This window comes from Fonsecaea multimorphosa (genome assembly GCF_000836435.1).
Source record: "Fonsecaea multimorphosa CBS 102226 unplaced genomic scaffold supercont1.10, whole genome shotgun sequence".
In the NCBI taxonomy this organism is placed as follows: Eukaryota; Fungi; Ascomycota; class Eurotiomycetes; order Chaetothyriales; family Herpotrichiellaceae; genus Fonsecaea; species Fonsecaea multimorphosa.
The window spans coordinates 652,128-675,021 of record NW_015971644.1 but is presented as its reverse complement, the minus strand read 5'-3'; the positions used below and the strand labels follow the sequence as shown (position 1 = coordinate 675,021).

The following is a 22,894-nucleotide window of genomic DNA, read 5'->3' as shown; positions in this document are numbered from 1 at the left end:
TCTGACGTGTCCTTGCCCTCTACGGGCTTTCCTTGCGTCGACCTTATATCTGATGGCTTAATGACCCTTTCAAGTTTCACGAAAAATACTTGTCAACAAATCGAGACACTCTCTACTGCGCGATTGATCGTGGACAAGACCATTTGAGACCCTTTTCGGCTTCAACCTTGTCCAGGCTCAAAGGCCACCATTTTGCACCTAGTCTCGAAAGTAGTCCACCGTACTCACTAACCCCAAAACCGCAGTTTGCAATTCTATCGCAGGTCGACCTTGTCCTCGAATCACGGCAGAAAATGTTGCTCGAGGATGGTGTTTGAACTACATATCTGGGGCCCAGCGTTCGAGCTTCCTTCTATCGATGCCCAATGCCTAGCTACAATCCTCTACCTGCGCCAATGTCTGCAACCCGACAGCTGGGTGCTGATTCCCTCGAGTGACGCACGCGTTAGTCCTCTCGGAGAACTCCCTGCGTTGTGCGATGGTGAGACCTGGGTCGCTGGGTTCACCAATATCGTCGACTACCTACGAGAAATCTCCAATGGCGAACGAGACCTAAACAAAGACCTTAGTGCCCAGCAACAAGCAGACTGCGCGGCGTTCTCGGCCTTCATTACCTCACGCGGTCAACCTCTCCTCGATCTCAGCCTCTACGTGAGCAGTGACAATTATCTTAATTGCACAAGGCAAGCTCTCAGCGATATCTTGACATGGCCGAACAGCTGGAACTTACCTCACCAATGGCGCGCACAAGCAAAGAAGAGATCGGAACATTTAGGCCTGAGCAGTCTGGACGTGGACAGTACACAGGAGGAGAATAAGAAAGCAGACGCAGGGCTGACTGCGCACATACCAAAGTCTCTCAGAAAGCCCAAGCAGACAGTCACAGGGCTGCTAGGCCGGAATCATCAAAAGAATCGGTTTCGACTGGATGCTGTCACCGAAGATTTCTTTGAGCCACTAAGTGAAATGCTCGGGGAGAAGAATTGGCTACTGGGGGAACAGGCCAGCAGCGCTGACTGTCTGGCGATTGGCTACCTGGCCCTGATGCAGACGCCTGCACTGGATCACGAATGGCTGCGGGAGTCTCTACAGACGAAACATACCAATCTGGACCAGTGGGCAAAGAGTCGGGCTGCGGAAATGTTTGGTCCGCCGGTCGATGCCTCTTGGGCTCTGGGACGGACGCCAGGGTTTGCCACTGCCCAGTCACCATTACCATGGCGCGTACCTGCGTCTAGGAGCCTCTCACAAGTCTTGCAGGCGGTGGTCGACGGGTGCATTAGTTCGATCCCCGCCTTAGGATCTTTGCATGGGATCTCGGAGATCGGCAACACGCGTGGAGCAGGTCGAGAACGATACCGCGAGAAACAATTGCAGTTGGCGAGGCTTCAGCGACAGCGCGACATGTACCTGGGAGTGGTGGCGTCAACGGTGACGACGATGGGACTGGTAGCATGGTTGGTGTATCAAGGCCTGCTACCAATGCCTCGTTGGGGACGCTCTGCGCCGCGAAGACGTGGATTTGGCGAAGCAGGAGTGCTTCTGGGGTTGTGATGAGGGACAAGATGACAATTTCTCTACTCATACACAGGAGCACAGGCAGTAGTAGTACGAGGTAGAATATGCTGCCTCGTCCACATCCCTCTCCAGTAACGAACCGAAGATTACCGTGTGGGGAATGATGCGGGAAAAGTTGAAAGTGAGGACCTTAAGATGACCAAATGCCAAGGAGACAGCCTTGTCTAATATGTCGACGCTGATTGGCTGGTCAATAAGAAGTGGACTGCCTCGACGGGTACCTGCCGATCAAGTGCCTGGCGATTGCGACTTTGACCCAATCAGCACCGCGGTGTTTCCTCATCCTTAAGGTCCTCACTTTTGTTGTCCATCTTGCCATCTCATTCTCTGCTCTGCTTCACCAGCCACCCATAGCTGGTAGCAGTCGGCTTTGTCATAAGCTGTGGCATCCGACAGCCACTTCCTCCCCTCTCCTCCCAGTGGAGCGGGGGTGGAACAACTGTGAAGAAACTGAGAAGGTCTCTCACCACTAGGTACTGCCTCTTGTATTTCCTTTTGTTCCGTTTCGTTAGTCCTTCTCCCTCCTCCTCCCACCCAGTCCTTCACTTATGAGATCTGCATCGGGTGGAGTCCGCAAACTCTACATTGTAGGCGTATCTTCCAAAGGTCACTTGAGTCTTTCTCCAAGCTCGGAACCTCGCCTGGTAAGGTCCTCAGCTTCTCACATCCATCCCATAAAAGCACAGTCGCTCACCCATACTTGATCTAGATCGTGCTAGCCACAGCTCGCGTATCTCGTGCGGTTCCTTGCAGCTTCATTCCTTGACGCCACACGGTCGTCACCTGCCGCTAACCGTGCCAAAATGTCCAACCTCGAGTCCTTCGTTCATCTGGTGGTTCGGCAAGATGACGCTGGAGCGGCCCCGGCGTGTGATACGGGGAACGACTACGATGGCCGCATCGGCTTACGAATAGCCGCGCTCTTCATCATATGGGTCACTTCCTCGTTAGGCGCCGCCTTTCCCATCTTTGCAAACAGGAACAAAGGGCTCAAAGTGCCAGACTGGGTCTTTTTCATCTGCAAGTACTTTGGGTCTGGAGTCATCATCGCAACCGCCTTCATCCACCTGCTAGCGCCCGCGAATGATGCATTAACGAATCCCTGTCTTACCGGGGCTATCACAGAATATGACTGGGTCGAAGGTATCGTGCTGATGACCATATTTGTACTCTTCTTTGTTGAGTTGATGGTCATGAGGTATGGGAACTTTGGCGGAGGACATAGTCATGATGACGACCACGATGGCCATGCCCATACTCATGCTCATGCACACGCTGTTGAGCTGGACAGGTCTACTACCGACACAGAAATGACTGGAGCCCCGGATTCACTGCCTTACAAAGACACTCCCGTGTCGATGAGCCTGCCCCTGTCTACTCGGGTGTCTCGGCCTCAGAGTGCGCATGTGCCCGGAGAAGATCATATGGGACATGTTCGTGAGCACAACGAAATTGAGGAAGCCGCCAATCCATTCAGTCTCGAGGATTACAAAGCACAAATGACGGCGATTTTTATCCTCGAATTCGGAATCGTCTTTCACAGCGTCTTCATCGGTCTGACCCTTGCTGTGGCCGGCAGCGAGTTCGACACTCTTTTCATCGTCATCATTTTTCACCAGACCTTTGAGGGTCTGGGCCTGGGATCCCGGCTCGCCGTGACACCGTGGCCGAAAGACCGACGATGGACCCCGTACGTCCTGGCGTTGGCCTACGGCCTCAGCACTCCTCTGGCGATCGCCATCGGCTTAGGCGTGAGGAAGAGCTATCCCCCTAATTCCCAGACGACACTCATCGTCAACGGCGTCTTTGACTCGGTGTCGGCCGGCATCTTGATCTACACGGGTTTGGTGGAGTTGATGGCGCACGAGTTCATGTTCAGCAGTTCTATGCGAAAAGCGAGCGTACGAACAGTCATGGCAGCTTTCGTCACCATGTGTCTCGGTGCTGGATTGATGGCACTGCTTGGCAAATGGGCTTAGTGGGCTGTCGTTATGAAAAGTTTTAGACTGCGGCATATAATCATGTACAGGTCCATGCGGGATATCGTGTGGACATCAGCCTTGACCGAAAAGGAACTAATTTGAGGGATGAGAGAATCAATGATACCCAAGAAGGAGATAACGATAGAGCTAATTGTGCAATCAAAAAGACATGCGCCATTCCATTTGATCCGCTCAAGAGTTTTTGATTTGTCTTCCGGCGTGCTGTAGGGTGCTAACTCCAATGACGGGGAAATTTGAAGCGACGGACTCGATAGACGAGTGACGACAAATCCAGCCAGATGACAGCGTACATGCTAGGTATGTGATCGGCAAAGTCGGCTCAGGGTCACACGCCAGAAGCCAGAAGCCAGCTTTTTGAATGTAGCAGGTCCGGCCTCTGGAACGGATGTGTTACGACGTATTGTGTGCCTTAATTAACTCTGGACCTCGACACTATGGAGCTCGGGGTCCTTGCTCCCCTTCCTCCCATATCAAGGCCATGTCCGAACGGATTCGGGATCAGAACTACAACTACCTAACTAACTAGGTAGGTGCCTAGGTACCTAGGTAAGTACGCAGCCAGGAAAGGACCCAACACAGTCGGCAAGACGGGGCTGCGAAAGGGCTAGACATGCGAGGCTGAAACAGAAAAGGAGGGCTGTGAGGAAGGGAAGCTAAATATAACGAAACACCCTTACCCCCTTCCCGCGGGATACGTAGGTACATGTAAAGTCACTAAAATGCATTGGTGGTTTGGTCATAGGTAGATTATCGTGATCGTGGCCTTGTTGGCTTTACATCCATCATTTCTCATCTCTCTCTCTCTCACACACACATTTCTTGGCATATCCTTTGTTTCTTTCTGGGCGTGCATGTATGGATCATACTGCTTTCCCTTGGAATGCCTCTATTTCCGTCTCTGCACCAGCCAGAACTTGCAGGAGACAATTTCCACGAGAAGACATCCTGTCCTCCCTGTCTCTCTTATTTTGCCATTCTCCTTCGAGGTGCTTTCACCCGTCCCGCGCGAGAATGCCAAATAATCTCCCATTGTCGACCGCGCACGTAGAAATTTCCAGTTCTCCCCTATTTCTGTCGTCGATAATGATGGCACTAGTGCTATTCCCCGATCTGGGGCGCTGGCTGTATCCGTGGCCGTGGCCGTGTCCCCTACAATCCTCGGGCGATATGCATCTCGGCCGCGAGAGGGGGCCGGAGCAACCGAGTTCGGGCAGGATTTCTGTTTCCACTGTAATGTCGTCGGAGGGGACTCCGCGCATGCTGGCGATGATGAGGGCGGCTTCGAGACAGGGCGTGCTGTTGGCAGTGCTGACGGGCTGGCAGATTTTTGACCTGGATTGGAAGGAAGAGACGGCGGGCGGTGGAGGTGAGTAGGGATGGTGTGCTGTTGCCGACAGGTCTTCAGGGTCCGAAGTGGTAAAAGTCGATGGTGGAGGCGAAGGTATGAAAGCCGAAGTTTCGTCCTCTTCTTCGACGGTTGGACGCCAGATACGTTCTTCTTGGCCGTCGGCTGCTGCGATATCATGCAAAGTGAATGTTTTTGGAGCCGGTCCGGACGTGAGCATCGGTGGGAGGCGAGAAGAAGATGTGGGAGTCGACGGAACACCCATTTGGATGTTGGTCGCGTCTGTTTCAGGATCCTGATGAGATGGTTCTCTGAAGATCGTGAAGGAAGGGCCCTGCGCAAATGCCTTGCCATCAAACGCGCGGCTCTTCTTCGTTGGGCCGACCCGTCTGATCTTCTTTCGTCCGTCCGTGGAGGAACTGCCGTCCAGCTTGTTCTCCTTCGATTGCAGGCCACCGGAACACGCTGCCAATGCCCTCTGCAAAGCCTCGTTCTGCCCCCGTAAAGCATTGACCTCCTCTCTCAAGGCGCGATTCTCCTCCGCGACCTTCCGTGCTGCTGTCTGCACTTCCGTAGTAGCTTGCACGCCTTGAGCCTCGTAAGCGCGTATCCGGCGCTCGAGGTCTTCAATGTACACCTGCCGTCGGGCGCGGCAACGCCTCTGGTTGATTGTGTTGCGTTTGGCGTGGGGGACCTCCATTGGCAGTACTGGCCGCGAAGAAGGACTCATTGACATGGATGGGAAACTGGAGTTTTGCCGGGATAAGGATCCTTGGGTTCCTGTCTCGGGCGGAGTGTAAGGATTCATTGTTCAAAGTTCATCATCTCATTCGCGGGGCGTTTCCGCTCTCACGTGGATAGTCACGACGAGACTCCAGGATCAATCGGCCAAAAGAACTTCCTTTTACAGCGTCAATCTCAAAAACGGTACGTGGACAGGTGTTGGAAGCAGGTCTGGTTGGAGGGGGAAATTGTCGTTCGCGGGCTGCAGCGGCACAAAGTGATTTTTGCGTCATTTGAGTAGCGAAAAGACGCCTAAAGCGGCGGGGTGCCAAGATCCTGTCACCGGCGCCGCTTGATTCGTCCGCTGGAGGCTTCCAAGGTTCCCATGGCTTCCCAGTACTACTAGGTAGGTAGTGGCAAATCGATGGCCCGCCTCTACAACTCCATGGACCCCAGCTCGTTGTCTCGCTTATCCTAAGGCAACATTACCTGTCATGAGATTGAATGTTTTGTCCCTACCGCTTCACGCCGGTCGTGTTCAGGTGCTTGATGACTGATTGTGACATGTTCAGCTTCTTCCCCCTTATTGCAGGCCAATAGCTAAGGGGCCGTGACACACCGCTATGTGCATAAATTCTGAGCATGACAATCCCGAATGGAATGCTGTGCAATGCAATCTGTGACACTCTTGAGAGCTCCTGTGGTCCGCCGTGCCAGCCTGCCTTGTATAGCCCTTTCAATATTGCATCAAGCTTCAGCGTAGAGCCACCATGGACGCCGCCACAATCTATCAGGCTGTCAACACCAAGTATTCCGAGTTCGCCTCTCATGCGAACGAGGGTGAAGCCCAGGCATCCCAACGCACTCGCATCGCAGCGTCCTTTGGCTATTCGCCCGAGGATCTGGCATCTCTCCCCACCGGAACGAACCTTGGCCTTTCATGCGGAAACCCATTGGCGACAGCGAACCTTCAGCCTGCGGAGAATATGGTAGACCTCGGATCCGGAGGTGGTCTTGACTGCCTTATCGCGGCGAAGCAGATGTTGACAGGGAGCCCCTCCCCGAGCGGCAAGATATACGGTATCGACAGGAGTGAGGCGATGGTTACGTTGGCGAGGAAGAACGCCGCGGAAGCGAACCTGCCGGAAGGCCTTGTCGAATTCATCCAAGCACCAATTACGGACATTCCCCTGCGAGATTCCACAATCGATCTGGTAGTCAGTAACTGTGTCATCAACCTAGTTCACGACGAGGACAAGCCTACTGTCTTCAAAGAAATCCACCGACTCTTGCAGCCGGGCGGGCGAGTCGCGATCAGTGATCTTCTCGCCAAGAAGCCCATGCCACACCATGTACGCCACGACGCAGCGCTGCTAGTAGGCTGCGTGGCGGGTGCCAGCTTGGTCGACGAATATCGGCGTTGGATGGAGGAAGCCGGGTTCCGAAAGGAGAGTATTGCCTTCATCAACACTGAGAAAGACTTGAACGTGTATCACGATGCGGACGGCACCGCACCTTGTTGTATGGAAGAGACGGAGTCGAAGAGCTGTTGTGATAAAAGCTCAGAGAGCGCCTGTTGCGTCGAGAAGAATGGCATCGAGGCATGCTGCACGACAAATGTCGAGGCCGGCAAGAAGGTGGATTTCAACGAATGGGTGGCTTCATATCAGATCTACGCCATCAAATGACCGCTAGCCACTCAGCAGAAGCAGGCATGCAGAGCTTGTGATATAGAAGGGGGTTAGCCCAGCCAGAGATCGTGATCAGGAAAGAGAGAAGATCAAGCCTCTCTCGCACTTTTCGGATCAGAGGCCTCGAGGTCGATTCGACACCGTGTTAGGATGTAGTCATGATCACCGATAACTTTGCAACAACATCTTCTGTCCTTCTGTTGGGTTCCTGGCCATCGTACAGAGCGTTCTGTAGCCAAGGGTTTGCCCAGGTAGTTGGGGATCTCAAGTTCGAACAACCGCCTTGACCTTTTTGCCGAGGAAAAGTAACTTACAGAGACCAGTGTACGACATTTTTTCCTCATTGTTCCCCCACTCCTCTAAAAAACAGCTTGGCTCATGAACGAGGAAGCAGAAAACAGGAGAGACGTGCGGGAAGGAAATTGGCTAAGCCAGGGGCAGAGATTGACTGACTAAATATATTCCGGAAAATATGGGCAGTTGCAAGCCAGGTCGGCATCGGCGCTCTCCCCGGGAACTTCTCGAAATCATTGATTAGTCGTAGTGCATGTATATGTGTTTTGACTCGATACCGTCAACCCTGCCTTGCCGCGTATCTAGAGGTCTTTTGTGTCCTCCTAGCAAACCAGCCCACTCAGGTATAAGAGCCCATCTATTAAAAAAAAAAAAACCAAGGCCGACACCCCCATCAACGATGCCTCTCTACGACGTCGAACACGTCATCCCCCTAACGCCAGACCAACAAGAATCCCTCGCCGTGGCCTTTACCGACCTACACTCGTCGCGCTTCAAGACGCCTCGGTTCTTCCTCAACGTGCGATTCACCGACGTTAGCAAGCAGGTCGTGTTCCGCAACGGCCGGAGAGCCGTCTACAACCGCATCATCCTGCGCACGAGGGCGGGCGAACAACGTTCCAAAGAACTGTACGACGAGCACTGTCGGGACATTATCAGGATCTGGCAGGACATTGTGGGAAAGGATGGGAAGCTGGGGCTGAGGACAGTGTGGGTACTGGGGGCATTGACCACGGCTGTCGAGTGTGGCATTGCCAGGCCGAAAGTGAGTCTCGGAAGTCTCCAACAATCTTTTCACTCCCGCTTGTTTCCTCTGCCGCTGTGGCTTTGGCTCATGTTAATCTGTGATGACCCAGGTGGGCGAGGAAGACGAGTGGCTCAAAGCAAACATGGACGAGTTCCGGAAATTGGCCGCAGCAGGCGATGAGGACTTTGTGGAATTGATCCAGGAACTCGACTCGAGAAGCCGATGATGTTCCCATCTAATAAGCATTGTCAATCCTCGACCTCCGTCAATGAAAGACCCCTTCATGCCTTGTGTATGTTTTCCGTCCTGCGTGTCCGTCCGTCACCGTCATCCATCGACCGCCTCTACTTTCTTCTCTTCCCGTTCCAAAATCAGCCTTTCTTCAACCCAATATCCCCCGTTCAAAATGAATTGAAAGAAGGCTCGGCCTGCCAAGCTTCGTTATCGTGTTCTCTGTTCCTCGGTGGGAAACAAAAAGGCATGAGAAAGAAGAATGTTGTGTCAGCGGCCTCGCCGGCGGCACCGCGTATTGTTGCTCTGACCCTTGCTTTTCTTGTCGTCGCATCATGTCGTCGTACAAACATGAAACATCACAATGACGAATCTTGTAAAAACACAAATAATCACTGAAAAAAAAAAAGATATCAATAACTCCTTCCGTACATGAACCCACCCATTGGCCCTGGATGAGGTTGTTGAGGTGGTGGTCGAGTAGCCCCAGGACTTGCAGATGCCACATGGGGGCGATGAAACATATTGACCAGCTTTCGGCCAACTGTAGGTTCAATCTCTGTACCGTCTCGCGCAATCTTCACTTCGCGATTGGCATTCAGAGAGTTACGAAGGCCCCTCGTCCTGTAAAATGGTAGACGATCGGTCGACATCCACTTGATCCGAAAGGGTTTGCCAAAAGTTTGTGGCGTGGCTGGACTGGTTGATTCATAACCTTCTCCAGAAACATTGCCGGCCTCATCGTCTGTATGTTGCTCCTCTTTCTCTTTGCTCTCTGAGTCTGCCTCCCAGAAGATTGTACCTCTAGCCGAGTCATCAATAATTCGTCCCTTGGGCGCGGTCGCCGTAGCAGGTGTTGGTATGGTCAAAGGCAGATCTGCGGGACTGGGTTCTCGCGCCTCTGGTCGTGGTTGGTATTCGATGTTCGCGACGGACTCGTCGTCGATCGCCGACTCCATCCGAGCGTATCCAAAATACTCGCCAGACTTATTTGCTGAAAAGACAAGGTAAACATTCTCTGCCGTCTGATATCTGTCAGCCTTCAAAGGAACTCAGTAGGCCGTAATGTGCACACTCACTCGATAGGCATTGTTCAACACAGCCTCATTGTGGGCCTGCGTTGCCCATATTCCGCTGACAACGCTGCGTTCCAAATCCTCAACCGTCAAGCTTTTCACCACGAAGAACCTCTCCTTGGCCTTCTCCATAGGTTCTGGTTCTGCTGACATTGTCCCGTCAACAATGGTGGATTCCTTGGCCGCTCCATCGACCTCGGTTCCTGCTTCAGGAGACGTCGTTGGTTGTTGGGTCGCAGCTTGCGATGGTGTTGCCGTCGAAGAACTTCCACGTCGTAATCGGCAAACCAATCGCACTCCTTGGAACCTAGAGTCGTGGAAGCGAGCCATAGCAGCTGCGCAGCTAGCCTCGGTCTTATAGTTCACAAAAGCACAGTTGCTCTTCGAGATCAGAAAGACACTTTCTATGTCCTCTGTCGCATCCCTTGCGAAATGATCTTTAAGGTCAATTATGTGTGTCGCAGGCGGCAAATTGCCGACCCAAAGAGCATGGCCAGATTGCCTTGGTTTCCTAGGCGGGCCTCTGAGCACAGATGTTTGCAAGGACGAATTCGAGCTGGATCTCCTGACTGCTGAGCAGATCAAAGGGGTCAGTCACTCACAGAACCTTCAAAGCGGTGAGACTCTCCATACCTTGAGAACTTGACTGTGGATAGATGCTCGATGTCTGAGCTTGTGCAAGGCTGTTGTCGAGCCGCAGTTGTGGTAGCGGATAGGCGTTTGCCAATCTGGAGGCGTACGGCGCAACATAGGCGGTCCCATGGGGCTGTGGAAACTGTGGATGTTGGTGAGGTTGAGCTGTCCCGCCGGGATTGTGCATCATGGGCTGCTGTACCACAAACGCTTGATTTGGGTACGGTTGAGGACCCCCGGGACCTCCTGGATTGCCGAGAAACTGCGCATAAGCCGCTCCTTGCGGCTGCTGTCGCGAAGGCGCGCCTTGTCCATATTGCGACGGGTACTGCTGAGCAAAAGACGGGTTGGTATGAGCGGCAGTCTGACCTGCAAAGTGCGCGCCCTGGTGATACTGGTACATCATTGACGGGTTGGTGGAAGCAGAATGCTGGTAAGGTTGGGTATATGGTGATTGTTGGAATTGGCGCATCTGGTACTCTGGCAACGCTGCTGCAACACTCGACATGTCGAGCGCTGCCGTGCTTGCAAAATTCGCAATAGGAAACTGTTGTCGAGGATATGGTTCAAACTCCATATTTGCGGGTTGTCCCGATAAGGGGGTTGTGGCGGGCAGAGAAGTTTGTGGAGGGCGGTCTGCCAAAGTTAGTCCAGTCAACCATCAAGCTGGGGAGTTATTGACCTCTTGAAAGATGTTCGTCGGAGTCACGCAATCTAGGATTTTGTCGAAGCGGAGGCTCGTCGCCCATACCGAAGTCCTCAAATATAATCGGAAGTGTATAGTAGTGCTGTACCCAAAAGACAGCCATCGGTCAGTCCATATTGCCCGGATGGTGAGACACAAAACAGATTAAGCGCCAAAAGAGCGTACCTCAAATAGGTATACCTAAGCTTGAAGCCAAAGTCGATCTTGTTCGAACCGAGCAGGAGGCTGAGCACGGATCAGGAGGGTTCCGAATGATCTCGTTCGTTCCTAAGAGGGATTCTGTTGAGAATTCCTTTGACTCGTTCGTCTGTTCGAGAAAGGAAATGAAACAGCCAACTCGGCGCCAAATTTGGAAATGAACGTGCTTGACAAGGGTCCTTGGGATGTTTCACAGGGCTAGACAGAGAAGGAGTCAGAACTATTGGTCTGAGGGGTGGTTCGCAAAAGATGAGCTTTGGTGAGAAGGGGATTCATATCCAACCGTGTCTCATATCTGGCTTGGACGGCGTGGATGTTAATGACTGGGGGGCCATAGCGACGCACATTCTACTCAAGCCTTTGGCACACAGCAAGTAAAATTCGACAACGGCTTCGGGGTCCACTGGAAGCTGGTGGCTAATAGAACAGGCCACGGTATGATTGGGGATAGCGGGGATAGAGCCCTTGTTGAGGGCTTAGATGATCAGGACTGAAAAAGACGACCAACGGTATGGCGATTCCCGAGACTGAGAGGATGCCGAGGAGCGATAGTTCTTTCACAAGAAGTAGAATATTCCTAGGACCTTTTACCCGGCAGCGTAGCGACAGGGCGCGCATTCGCTGGCTCGTCAACGGTGGGCGGAACAGTCGAGATCAAGAGCACGTATTGGCTCGGAACAGATATGCGGTACTGGATACCGGTGAAGGACAAGGGTGGATATAGAGCGAGACGGCGGTAACGCGCGACAACCAGTCCTGGCGAAAGGCACTTGATCTGGACCCAGGCCCAGGGGAGCAGCTTACAAGAATGCTCTTTCCCTCAGCTACCACCCGGAAGGCGTCCCCTAGCTCAGGTTCGTAGAAAGAACAACACCACGAAGGGGGTACCAACCTGTGAGGTCCGCAGTGCTGGAAGCGCTGGTACGGAGGAGTCCTTCGTACCGTTAGGTTAGCATGGCAAGTGGATCAGTGCGATAGATTGTCGGCGTGTGTGGATTCTTGTCCCATTTCTTTCCGGTAGGGAGGGCCCCCATGCCTCTGGACGATCCAAAAGGATTTTTCCAGTTTACTTGGTTCGTCTCTCTAGACGACGGAGCATGGTATTGGCAGGCGAAAGGGGAGCTCGAAAGAACAGACTGGAAAAATACTAGTGGGTGCTAGGAACCCGTATGGGGGATCCGCTGAGCCACGAACCCCCTAGTGGGATGTGTGGCAACGTTCAACAGGGGTAGTAGAGTCGGAAGAGCAATACCTCGTGGCCTGCAATTCGCTCGATAGGTGAGTGGCCTGTCCATCGCTTATTGCAATAGGGACAGACCCCGGGTACGGTCCCACTAAACAGTGTGAAGCCTGTTTGCGGTAGTGATTGCGTGCCCATCAGAACGGGGCGACGAGACGGAAAGGCAGCGGTCCTGCATGTCTAGGACAGCTAGGAGGTTCCAGCCAAGGTCAGTGCCGGGAGCCGTCAGCAATTGCAATCTTTCGCTGCGACTTTCAGCTGACAATTGCATGGTGCTGGTTTCTTCTGCAGTGTGCGGAGGTTGGGGCTTAGGTTGGCGCAAGCAAATCCTGGATTGAGCTCTCTGGGATGTTCTGGACCGCCAAAGAAGAGGCAAGCCACATTCCAAACGGTGCGAGTCTCTGCTCCACTACTCGGCTTCTGCGGCGATCTGGATCCCCTCCAAGTGGGAGCGAGTGGACAATGTCGAAAACTGCGACGGGCTGGTTTGGAGTCCACAACGACTCCAAATGGTTCAAAACGTCATAGGAAAGTGATCTTCGTTATCGAAGCTGCACCACAGCTGTGCCACAGTGAGCTTATCTTACGCCTCGTTGTATTCACCGCAAACCCTAAGATGTGAGACTGCTGTTTGGATGCAGATCAGATCATGCTCGTCCATGGAACTGCTCTGAAGCTCACGCGATCGGCTACGAAGTAGGGCCGTCCATTACTGTGGGACAAGTCCCTGCCGTTAACCGGGAAATCTCCTCAGATCCCTGGGTGTAGAGAACAACGGGCGTTATGTGGCAGTGACAGTCTCGTGGATCCACCGCTCTTGGGCCGGGCATAGGTATAATCCATGACTCTGGACAGAGAAAAATTCTTTTTTCCCAAGTAGTTGCGTTCGTTTGTCCCAACCCACAGTATGACGGAAGGATAGCATCATTCCCAGACGATCACTATGCACGGCGTGCCTTGCTATTGTTAGAACGATGCAGGAACGTGTCAGAATTGATCATCACCTTGCGCAGACCGTCCCAAGTCAAAACGCAATCAGTTCTGGCCCGAGTTCGTGGCATGATGTCTGAATGTCACTGCTGGGCCCAAGTTGGGTGGCAACAACGACGTCTCTTCGGCAGATGTCGATCATGTGGCGGGAACAGCACTACTAACGAACTTGTCTTGGGTCATAAAGAGAAGATCCGAAGATACGGTCCTAGTGAGTGGCTGGACCCTTGTTTGTGGCTGAGCAGCTTCGTTCTCCAGGATTCCGGAACAGGGTCCTTGCTTGACCCAAAGCAAAAAAAAGAATGGAGAACAGGAAATGAAGATGCGATTGTTGTGCAATTCCCATCTGCTAGAGCTACTGTAAAGGGTATAGAGCCTCGCGGAACGGAAAATCTATTTCACGGGCACTGGCCCTGCGTCATGGTCTTGGCACCACAAGCGTCCTTGTTCCAACCTCATTCTTCATCGCCCTTGTTCATCACTGACTATCACTTCCATTTCCTGCGTTCGCGACGCTGATCGCTACCACAGCCGACAAACGTGCCCAATTGGGCTTCCCAAGCGTGTCTCTGCTGCCTGAAGGCTTCTCACACTGTCGTCGACGGTCGAACACGCCAAATTAGCACAAGAGCAGCTGGAATTTTTCGCCGACGCTCGTTGCCATCTCTTCATTTGCCCCTGCCCATGCCATAATTAGAACCACAGGGTCCTGTGTCGTCCACCCTCGTCTATTGACTGGCGAAGAGGTGACTGAGACACCCTCCCCTCGGCTCTTTTCTTACGCTGTGGCAGCTTTCCGACTGGTCATGCTGATTCGAGCTAATCAACCTTGCACCATTGCCCCATCTCCATAAGGCCTGTCCCAGATCTAACCGTTGAACTCATTCTTTCAGGACCCCCTGCGTTCGCCACCCGCTATTTGGCTCTCCCGATCTATCCACAATGCCCTGCCCAAGCCGACGTTGCCCTTCCACTTGTCTCTAGCTAGCGTTGGACGCGTTTCGCGCTAAGCAGCGTCCGGCATCCTGAACAATCAATTTCGGCATCGTGCCTATACGAAATACATCCCATTCTTCCTTCACGAAACGACATGCTAATTCGGGATACGATCATCAAACCCCGAGGTCGGAGTCTCCGACAGTGTTTCTCTGCAATTGTGGAAAGGGAAATGATCATCTCTCGGGCTCCTGGGTAGGACACCTCGTACAGAGATTTTCGTGATGAAGGTACTTTCGGCGACCGTGCAGGAACGAAGAAAGACAATGTAACTGCCGTGGAAATGCTCTCGCTGCGAAGAGATGTCACACCACCCGGCGCAGGAAGCTCAGCGGCCCGAAGCGGCGTTGTACGCCATGCTGTGGTCGACGAGAATACGTATCAGGTTCTTGGACCATACTCTGGTGCCGGTGGAACTTATTGTGGCAAAGCACTCACAGCCAATAATGTCGTTGGACAGTGAGCAGCGCCATTTCAGCCAACCCAATCATCATACAGAATCGTCTTCTAGAAAAATTTGGAGATACCCACTATCGGGACAATCCACATAGGCACCACAATGGCACCGAGCGTTGTGGGTGTTGGTGTTTGTCGTTGCGAATGGACAATATCTGGATGAATCAAATGGGTCGAGTATCAACGGCTTTAATGCCAGTCTCTTCGGGCAATGACATTGGAACCAATCAGAGCACCACGGTAAGCTTTTGAGAAGAGCCTCTTTTTTGTGATCGATCCAAGATACAATTCATTGGATGCCTGAGGCAGCCAGTTCTCAGAAGCGCTAGGGCTGATCCTCACTTCTATCAATCTATTTGCTCGAGAATGTATCTGAGCCTCTCGCCTCGCACAGGGAAGTTCCATTGTCTCGGCCTCTCACGTCACTGCCTCAGCTTTCCGGAAGGGACTTCTTTGAGGGCAGGAACCCCCGACTTTGCTTTGACAGTGGCGGGCTCCCCACTGAGCTAAATTATTGCAGTTCTCCGAGTCTTACAGTACACCAATGGTATTGCAAAGAGCCTACTTCATAGGCCCCTTCGAGAAGGCAAGCATTTGGTTGCTTCTTTGTGGAAGTGGAACATTCATTCTGTCTTTCGCGAGTTCACAGTTCTTGTGTCTTTCTGCGAGACGAATAGTTGTGCAGCATCCTCAGTTTCTTACAAATCTTTCGCTTGGAGGTCTGATTGGGCCTGCAGGGATTCGAGCAGCACATCGCCTGTGAAGCTAAAGTTGCAAAGAAATATTCCCAGGGCTTAAAGCCCGCCTCCAAGAAACGTGGCCATCCAATGCTTCATCGAACCATGATTCTCCTCGACATAGTGGCGTCGCGCAGAAGGAGAGGCCATGCAGTTGCTTCGACTCATGTGAGGAGAAGCAAAATGGAATCATGTCCGATGGGCGCTATATCTCGCGATCCAACCGCCATTATTGCTCTACCCGCTCTGACTTCTAACGGTCCTTTATCAAAGTCACCAATCAGTCCATGTCATGCCCTTGTTTCGGGCCTCTCTGGCCCGCTCTTGTACCGCTGGTCTTACTGAACTCAGGGACAGGCTCTCCAGAAACTCTGGCTGTCTTGTGAACTTATGACGGAGCAAGGTTCGGTCCATCTCGCGGACGGTCTGGCAGCGTCGTGAAGATTGCCATGCGGGCAGTTGTGGAGCGTTATTGGTGCTTTCTCTCAGAAGATGGAGTTCTGCTGCTCCTGGGGGACCACCGACGCTCCCGCAAGCTCGCTTGTCGTCCCTCCTCCTCCAAATCTTGCCGTATCAACTCCCACCCCATCCACAATTCCTGTCACCTTCCCTTGCGGGATGCATGACCGCCACTCCTTACTCCTGCGTCGTGGAAGCGTTTACTGCGTTGTGCCCTTGCCTTGCCTTATCAAAAACTCTGTTTACCCCAGCAAGCTGCATAATCGCTCAAAAATCCCCCTGAATCATTGCGTCCTCTCCCATCATGGCCCGCTTGGGTTCGCTGGCACTAGCATGCTCTTCTCGATCAAGGGGTCGCAGTGGAAATTCAGCGAACGTCTGACTGCACTTGCCTTGAAATCCAATCTCCCACTGTTTCCTGCTGACCCCTGAATCTCGATCGCGATCTACTTCCACCAGAGACGCCGAAGTCCTTGCCTGCTGTGAAAACACGAGCCAACTCCTCTCACGCGTTTCGTCCTGGCCGTTCATGCATCTCTCCCCACATGGTTACACATGGGCGGTTTGTTAGATCCCCCTGAAGAGGAAGACCGCCGAAGAAAGGGCAAAGGCGCTACGACTGTGTCTTCAGGGTGTTCTCAATCCCGGCTCCTGAAAGTGAAATCAACTTGGCAAAAGTTGATCGATCACCAAAATAAGACACGGACTGGAAGAGACACCTAATCACCCTTTGATTGAGGCATGGAGCGGGAAAGTGAGAGCTCCTTTTGAGAGGAGATCAAACAGACAAGACAAGGAAAGAGAGCACATACCCGAACGTTCCACGTTGATGGCTGGACAGACGCTCGAGGAAAGAGAGCAGAATACCCCGAGTGAGTGTCCTAACTTGAAGAACCAAAGAGGACAGAAGCTCGAGGATGTGAACACCAGAGCATAATCCAAAGAGAATTCTCTCTCTTAATGACAATACCACGCTTTTCACGAAAGCCTCCATCCTCCTCTGTTCGCTTCCGCTTCCGCTTCCGCTTCCCTTTGTTAAGATCGGTAAACCACAGCCATGTCCTTTGCCATCGCTTCTCGCTTTATAGACCTCCCTTCCTGGCGTCTTCGTCTTGAGAAGGGCCTGCCCGTGCCAAATGAAGAGGAACCTCCACTGAGGCGTGGTACGTACGAGACTGACGACGTTAGGTAGCCATGGCAGATTTCGATGTCCTAAATCGAGGGAAAGTCTCGCTGTGTCGGGGCTCCATGTCGAAAAAGCTGCTGTCTTTATTCTTTATTCTTTTTATTTTTTGGAATTGGAGGAGCCAGTTCCCTTGGTGCGTCAAGAGTTGCAATGCGAGACTGCTTGCTTTACTCGCTCCCTGCCGGTGATCACAGAGAGACACTCGTTCTATCTCGACGAGCAGCAGCAGCAGCAGCAGCAGCAGCAGCAGCAGCAGCGACAAGCAAGCCCGAGTCCAGGCCAAACGACAATGTCGACCGATGCACAAGAATGCTTGGGGAATGTGACTCTCATGACATTGATACTCGTCGCTGTATCCCTACCCTGCAACTTGCATGAACATGGCCGAAAGGGTAAAAAATGTCATCAAAGATAACCTTCTAGACGGCAGGTAATGGCAACAATACCGGCTACAAAGCTTTCCTCCTTCTCCTACGTCTCCTACGACTCCTTCCCCCAAAAGATATATGACCATCCACAACAAGGAAAGACCTCGATGATAGACTCCACCAGGAGATAGGAAGGAGAAACCGAATACACGAAGAAAAGCGCGATCCAACCAGCCGTCTCACAACGGACCTTACTTGGCTCCAGCAGATAAACGAGCCATCAAAACCAAGGGTAGCACGCCTCTGTTGAATTCACTAAATAGTACTTGATACTCATTATTACATTACATCTGCATGATCTTATGCGCATCCAACGCCTTTTATCCAAGTTTTCTGTTCCCGTCTCTCCTGGGTCGACAAAGTTGGCCAGTTGAGAAGCTGCCTGCCTGCGTCCCTGCCAATTGCCTGTTGACAAACAGGCCGACTCAAGATCCAACCGCCCATGCCGCATAGATTTTGTAGCTCCAGCAATGGTGGATCCCCGCCACTACCGAAGAGTAGGTATGGACTGGCCAGAGCCATTCCCAAGACCTCTTTTGAGTCCTCCCAAACATCCCAGATCATGGCAACGTGCATCATATAATCGTATTCAAGAGGAATCACTGTCCAGAAACACCACTTTCGGCCTGAAGCTAGTCTGCGTAGGAATGTCCAGCACCTCAAAAGAATCACAAAGCATTGGGGACATGACATCGACTTCCATTCTCGACTTGTAACGGTACTATCGTTCCGACAGGCTCGCCACTTTACCGGCAAACCTTGCGCCAGCACTACCGCGCTTTTGCAACCTGTTGGACCCGTCTGACGAAGATGACAATGGTACAGTCCTGTGTACGACGGGCAAAGGCCCTAATGTGTCTGTGTGGCCACCATGACTCGGTATTGCGCGCGCGGTCCTCTGGTCAACGTACAATTGCGCAGCGGCTGACAAGGGAATAGCTGGAGGTTCGACAGGAACTTCAGCTCCGTTCTGCACTAATAGCTCGGCCATTGGGAAAGCTTTAACGGTTCCCGTTGGTGTGTTCGAGTGGGAGGATACCGGACGAGCTGGGTCAGCAGCTGTCAGAGCAAGAAACACCGCATGGGTATTCCTGGATCGGTCGTGGGCGTTGACATTGGCCCGTTGGGCGATGGCCTGAAGGACTCCCTGAATGTCATGTTTCTTAATCGACGTCAGTAATGTGTCGTCAGCAGACCCGTAGTGAGGCACAGGCTCGACGTAGGCCCGCTCGACGTATTTGGCGGTTATGAACTTCAGCCGCTGCTCGCGAGAGGCGTTTGAATCTGGCTTCAGGGACCGATCGAGGCGTGCCTCCCAGATCATATTGCTGATTCGGTTGCCGATCAGCATGAGAAGTTCGACAATATCGTTAGTGAAGGAGTGTACATCCAAGGTCAGGGATCGAATCTTGGACACATGGGTACCCAGTGAGCGATGAATCCCGCCACATTCGATGCACAAAATGATCCCCAGGTTCAGAGATACCCATTCGACCTTCGATGCTGAGCCACAATCAGCACAGAACTGATTTCCATGGTCGTTGTTCCTGATCAAATCGAGCAGCTTGGACGGATTCTCCTCGTAGCTGTTACTACTCGTCCTGGTATAGGTGGGTCTAGCACCGACAGTGATGCGTCGCGACACTCCGCCTGCATCACTTCTCTGCGAATAGCCGTGAGGGCCAGATTGTGACGAGCTCTTGCCTGTGAACATCTGTCCAAATTCACGTCCGATATGGTGCTCCTTTCGGCTCTGCTGAGGCACTTGCCCACCCGCCTCCACGGCGCTCTGCAGCGCATTGTTGATTGCATTGATCCAATTATTCATCTCGTCTTCAGTGGTAGCTTGGTAAACTCGCTTATACTGAGGTGTGATGACCTCGAAACAAAAGCGGCGTTCTGCATCTCGGGCAATGCGGACGGAAGCCATGCGAAGGTCAATTGGCTCACGGTGCAGATCCAACTTGTCCTTCCAATTGCTGTACTCTGAGAGTTTTCCTTGATCAAGTACGATCCAGAATCTAGGAGTGATTAGTATTACGTCCAGAGCAATTCGCGAAAGATCTTACTTGTGCCAGGCTCCTTTAGGGTCGATATGGGAATTAGGCTTGCTTAATGCCCACAACAGTCCCTCTTTCCGGTACTGTCCAACGGAAGATTTGTCGGCTGTGGATGTCGAGCTTTCATCAAGATCACGGATACCTTTGAACTTGCTGGGCGTCGGCGCTATTGAGGTTGCGCTCGGCGATGTTGACAGGACAGTGCCTACAGGCAACGTTGAGTTGGTAGTAGGCGACAATGTTTTGATTGACGCGTGGCCGAATTGAGAGCTGGTGCTATCGGCCCTGCTAAGGTCAGTGTCGGAGGTATATCCGCCGTGACCGTTTTGTGCCACCATCTGAGTCGAAAGCGCTGGAGGATGGTGATGCAGATCGGAATCTGCAGTAATCGGCCCGTTCTTCTCGAGGTTTCTTCTCTTTTCCTCTCTTTCCGTCCTTTGCAAGTTGTATTCTTTGTCAGCCTCGGAGACCTCCTTTACAAGAGCGTCTAACTGCGGGGTTAGGCTTTCCACCTTCTTTGCAGTAGCAAGGAATGCTTTTGCCTGGCCGTCGGCATATTTTGTGAGCTGCGAGAGGAGTTCTTGTTCTTTGCGCCCGCCGTGAAGATCCTGCATGAAGGTCGAATAATCGAATCGCTTGAGCTCAAAGTTTTTCCTCTTTGACTGATATTTGGAATCACTCTCTGCACGTTTCTTGTCCTTCAGAGAGTCCTGCCTCTGACCGAGATACCGACCTACATAGGCGTAGTAGTCTCGACTCTCGTCGTCAAAGTCCTTCTTCTTCGCCTCGACCTGTTTGATGTCCATATTATACAGCTTTGAAATGGGGTCGATGATTTGTTTTTGCAATAACGTGCTGTTTCCTTTTTCATATTTGTGTATCTGTTGGGCAATGTTCAGAAAATAATGGTCGAGGGCTGGCTTGAAGGCCGTTGCGTTGGACATGGAAGCCTCTTGAAGCGCTCTTAAGAATTCGGACATGGCCTGGTTGCACTCCACCTGGGCCTGTTGTGCTGCTTCGGCTTTCTTCAGCACCTTCTTGATCTGGACTTTCATAGTCCCCGTCTTCTGCTCTAGCGCCTTCATAGTGGCTCTGAAAACCGGACCATCCTCAACTGCGCTGACATCTTCTCCCGGCCTCGCGCACTGAACGTCGATGACAGGCAGCGAAGGAGCGGAGGTTGGCGCACTAAAGCTGTAGTCTTTCGGCCGCATCTGCGGCGAAGCCGGCATTTGTGGCTCTGAAGGGCCCTCCGAGTCGCTGACTGCGGACTGATATGACTGCGACGACGGCATCCTATGCCTATGAAGCGGTATCGGTATCTCCAGACCCGGAGAAGCAAGTGGTACTCCGATTGTGAAGGTGGTGTTCTGGACCCAGAATGAAAAAGACGCGAGGGTATTAAGTCTGTGCGCTCTGGAATCATACTCAAGGAAACTGCAGCAGTTGCGCCAACCTCCACCCTTGTCCTCTTGGGCCTTCGGGGGTTTCCAATGCCAAGTCCATTCGTAAGTTACTGCAGGGCTCCCATGCGTCCCAAAGTCGCCGATGAATTGGACGTTGGAATTCTTGTGCAGATTTGGATCGGCGTGAAACTCGCGTGTTACCAGAGTATCCAGCTCTTTGGCATTCTGTGCGTAGGCGAAAGTCAACCCTGAAATTGTTGTGTCAACAGCTGCGGTGGACGTAGAAGGAGTCGCTGGGAGGGGACCAGAGTTCTGTCGCGTTATAAATGTGAAGTGGATTTCAAGTTCATCTTCGAGATCCAGCCTAGGAAGGAAAGAAAGGGCGGAGGAATCAGGATCCTTGTTGAGATGTTAGAGGAGAACCGACCTGTTGGAGGGGCTTTATTACGTACCTGGATATACGAAATGGGTCTGTAGTCTGTGGCATCTGGCTTTCCAAGTAGACGCAATGCTGGATAGGCGTTGGGCACAAGACTCAAAAGACCTTTCCGTCGGCCATTGCTGACAACAATAGAACTGATGGAGACTGGCGGCTATCAGCCATGGTCGCGGGGAAAAGGCAAGAAGGCACATACAGCGCGCTTGGTCCTTTAGGTATAGCAGGGCGCCATCGTCAAGTCTGCTGCTAATGTTGCCCATCGCTGACTGCCTGCAATTCAGGCTCGGGAATTCGAATGCGCCAGGATGGGCGGTAAACGGGTCGTAAGGGCGTCTTTGGGTTCGCAGAAGGCGTCGCGGACTAGAGAAAAGCTGTCGATACAGAAAAGGAAGAGGGAAAGATTGATGCTAAGACTGCAATACTTGAGGGGTGCTGAGGTATGTACAGATCAAATTGAGAGAGTGACTTGAAGAAATGACCGAGTTGAGAATGTGATTTGTCGAGTGGGAAAGGCCGTACGAGGTACTTGTAGACGACATAGGCTGCGCTGTGCTGCGCCTTCGATGTGAGACGGTTCAATCAAGCGAAGGAAGGCATATGCGGGCGCCACCAGCGACGAGCAATGAGCGCAAGGACATGCAGAGCCTGAGGCCAAAGGGCGCCTCGCCAAGAGAAGCGTTCCGAGCTTAATTTCAGCCTTCAGGTTCAGGGCACTCCTTGATACCTACCATTTTGGGAGAAGGTTGACGCCGCCCAGTGCCTACCTACCTACCTCGCCAGGTCCCTAGGTGCCTAGGGACCGAGCCTCACACGACACGCAGCCTTGTGGTCAGCCTGGCCAGCTCAACTGACATGATCAGCGCAACTCGCCTGTCAGTAGGACCAAATCACCGCTAATGACGCAGGTTCAAAGAGATAGGATTCAGCCATCTGCATAACCCGCCGCGTCTCATGATCATACGAGAGAAGCGACCTTCTCTTCTACTTGCTTCTGACTCTATCTTGGGGTTTGTCTTATTCCAGAGAGTTCGAGAGCTATGTCATTTCCATCCCGCTTCCTGTTCAGCAGTCACAGCCTACCAATTGGATAGATGTTATGGTACATCACAGTCGGGGAGAGTTTTGCCTGGTTATATACCCCTTGCTTTTGTTTGGTTGGGGATGAGAGGATATGTATGGTCACACATGAACGCCATGGGAGCAGCATCAGCAGGAGTGCTCCATTGAGTTGTCGACATATCAGCAACCAGAGAGCCTGTTGTCTGTGATCA

General features: G+C 52.5%; 7 protein-coding genes across 7 annotated transcripts; 4 read left to right on the top strand and 3 right to left on the bottom strand.

The window, feature by feature from the left end:
• Positions 1 to 306: 306 nt before the first annotated feature.
• Positions 307 to 1,554, top strand: Z520_05820 (uncharacterized protein; the record flags this gene model as incomplete). The annotated part of the gene is made up of 1 exon (XM_016776323.1): positions 307 to 1,554. One exon carries the CDS (start codon positions 307 to 309, stop codon positions 1,552 to 1,554), a length of 1,248 nt encoding a protein of 415 aa, XP_016632642.1.
• An 827-nt stretch (positions 1,555 to 2,381) lies between these two features.
• Z520_05819 (uncharacterized protein) lies at positions 2,382 to 3,557 on the top strand (the record flags this gene model as incomplete). The annotated part of the gene is made up of 1 exon (XM_016776322.1): positions 2,382 to 3,557. The coding sequence occupies one exon, from the start codon at positions 2,382 to 2,384 to the stop codon at positions 3,555 to 3,557; it is 1,176 nt and encodes a 391-aa protein (XP_016632641.1).
• A 1,016-nt stretch (positions 3,558 to 4,573) lies between these two features.
• Z520_05818 (uncharacterized protein) lies at positions 4,574 to 5,734 on the bottom strand (the record flags this gene model as incomplete). Its single annotated transcript, XM_016776321.1, has 1 exon — positions 4,574 to 5,734. One exon carries the CDS (start codon positions 5,732 to 5,734, stop codon positions 4,574 to 4,576), a length of 1,161 nt encoding a protein of 386 aa, XP_016632640.1.
• Positions 5,735 to 6,419: 685 nt separating this feature from the next.
• Z520_05817 (uncharacterized protein) lies at positions 6,420 to 7,337 on the top strand (the record flags this gene model as incomplete). The annotated part of the gene is made up of 1 exon (XM_016776320.1): positions 6,420 to 7,337. The coding sequence occupies one exon, from the start codon at positions 6,420 to 6,422 to the stop codon at positions 7,335 to 7,337; it is 918 nt and encodes a 305-aa protein (XP_016632639.1).
• A 697-nt stretch (positions 7,338 to 8,034) lies between these two features.
• On the top strand, positions 8,035 to 8,608 carry Z520_05816 (uncharacterized protein; the record flags this gene model as incomplete). Its single annotated transcript, XM_016776319.1, has 2 exons — positions 8,035 to 8,400; positions 8,492 to 8,608. 2 exons carry the CDS (start codon positions 8,035 to 8,037, stop codon positions 8,606 to 8,608), a joined length of 483 nt encoding a protein of 160 aa, XP_016632638.1.
• A 418-nt stretch (positions 8,609 to 9,026) lies between these two features.
• On the bottom strand, positions 9,027 to 10,899 carry Z520_05815 (uncharacterized protein; the record flags this gene model as incomplete). Its single annotated transcript, XM_016776318.1, has 3 exons — positions 9,027 to 9,638; positions 9,693 to 10,261; positions 10,323 to 10,899. 3 exons carry the CDS (start codon positions 10,897 to 10,899, stop codon positions 9,027 to 9,029), a joined length of 1,758 nt encoding a protein of 585 aa, XP_016632637.1.
• A 7,540-nt stretch (positions 10,900 to 18,439) lies between these two features.
• Positions 18,440 to 21,883, bottom strand: Z520_05814 (uncharacterized protein; the record flags this gene model as incomplete). Its single annotated transcript, XM_016776317.1, has 4 exons — positions 18,440 to 19,739; positions 19,788 to 21,583; positions 21,637 to 21,770; positions 21,820 to 21,883. The coding sequence occupies 4 exons, from the start codon at positions 21,881 to 21,883 to the stop codon at positions 18,440 to 18,442; spliced, it is 3,294 nt and encodes a 1,097-aa protein (XP_016632636.1).
• Between the last annotated feature and the right edge of the window lie 1,011 nt (positions 21,884 to 22,894).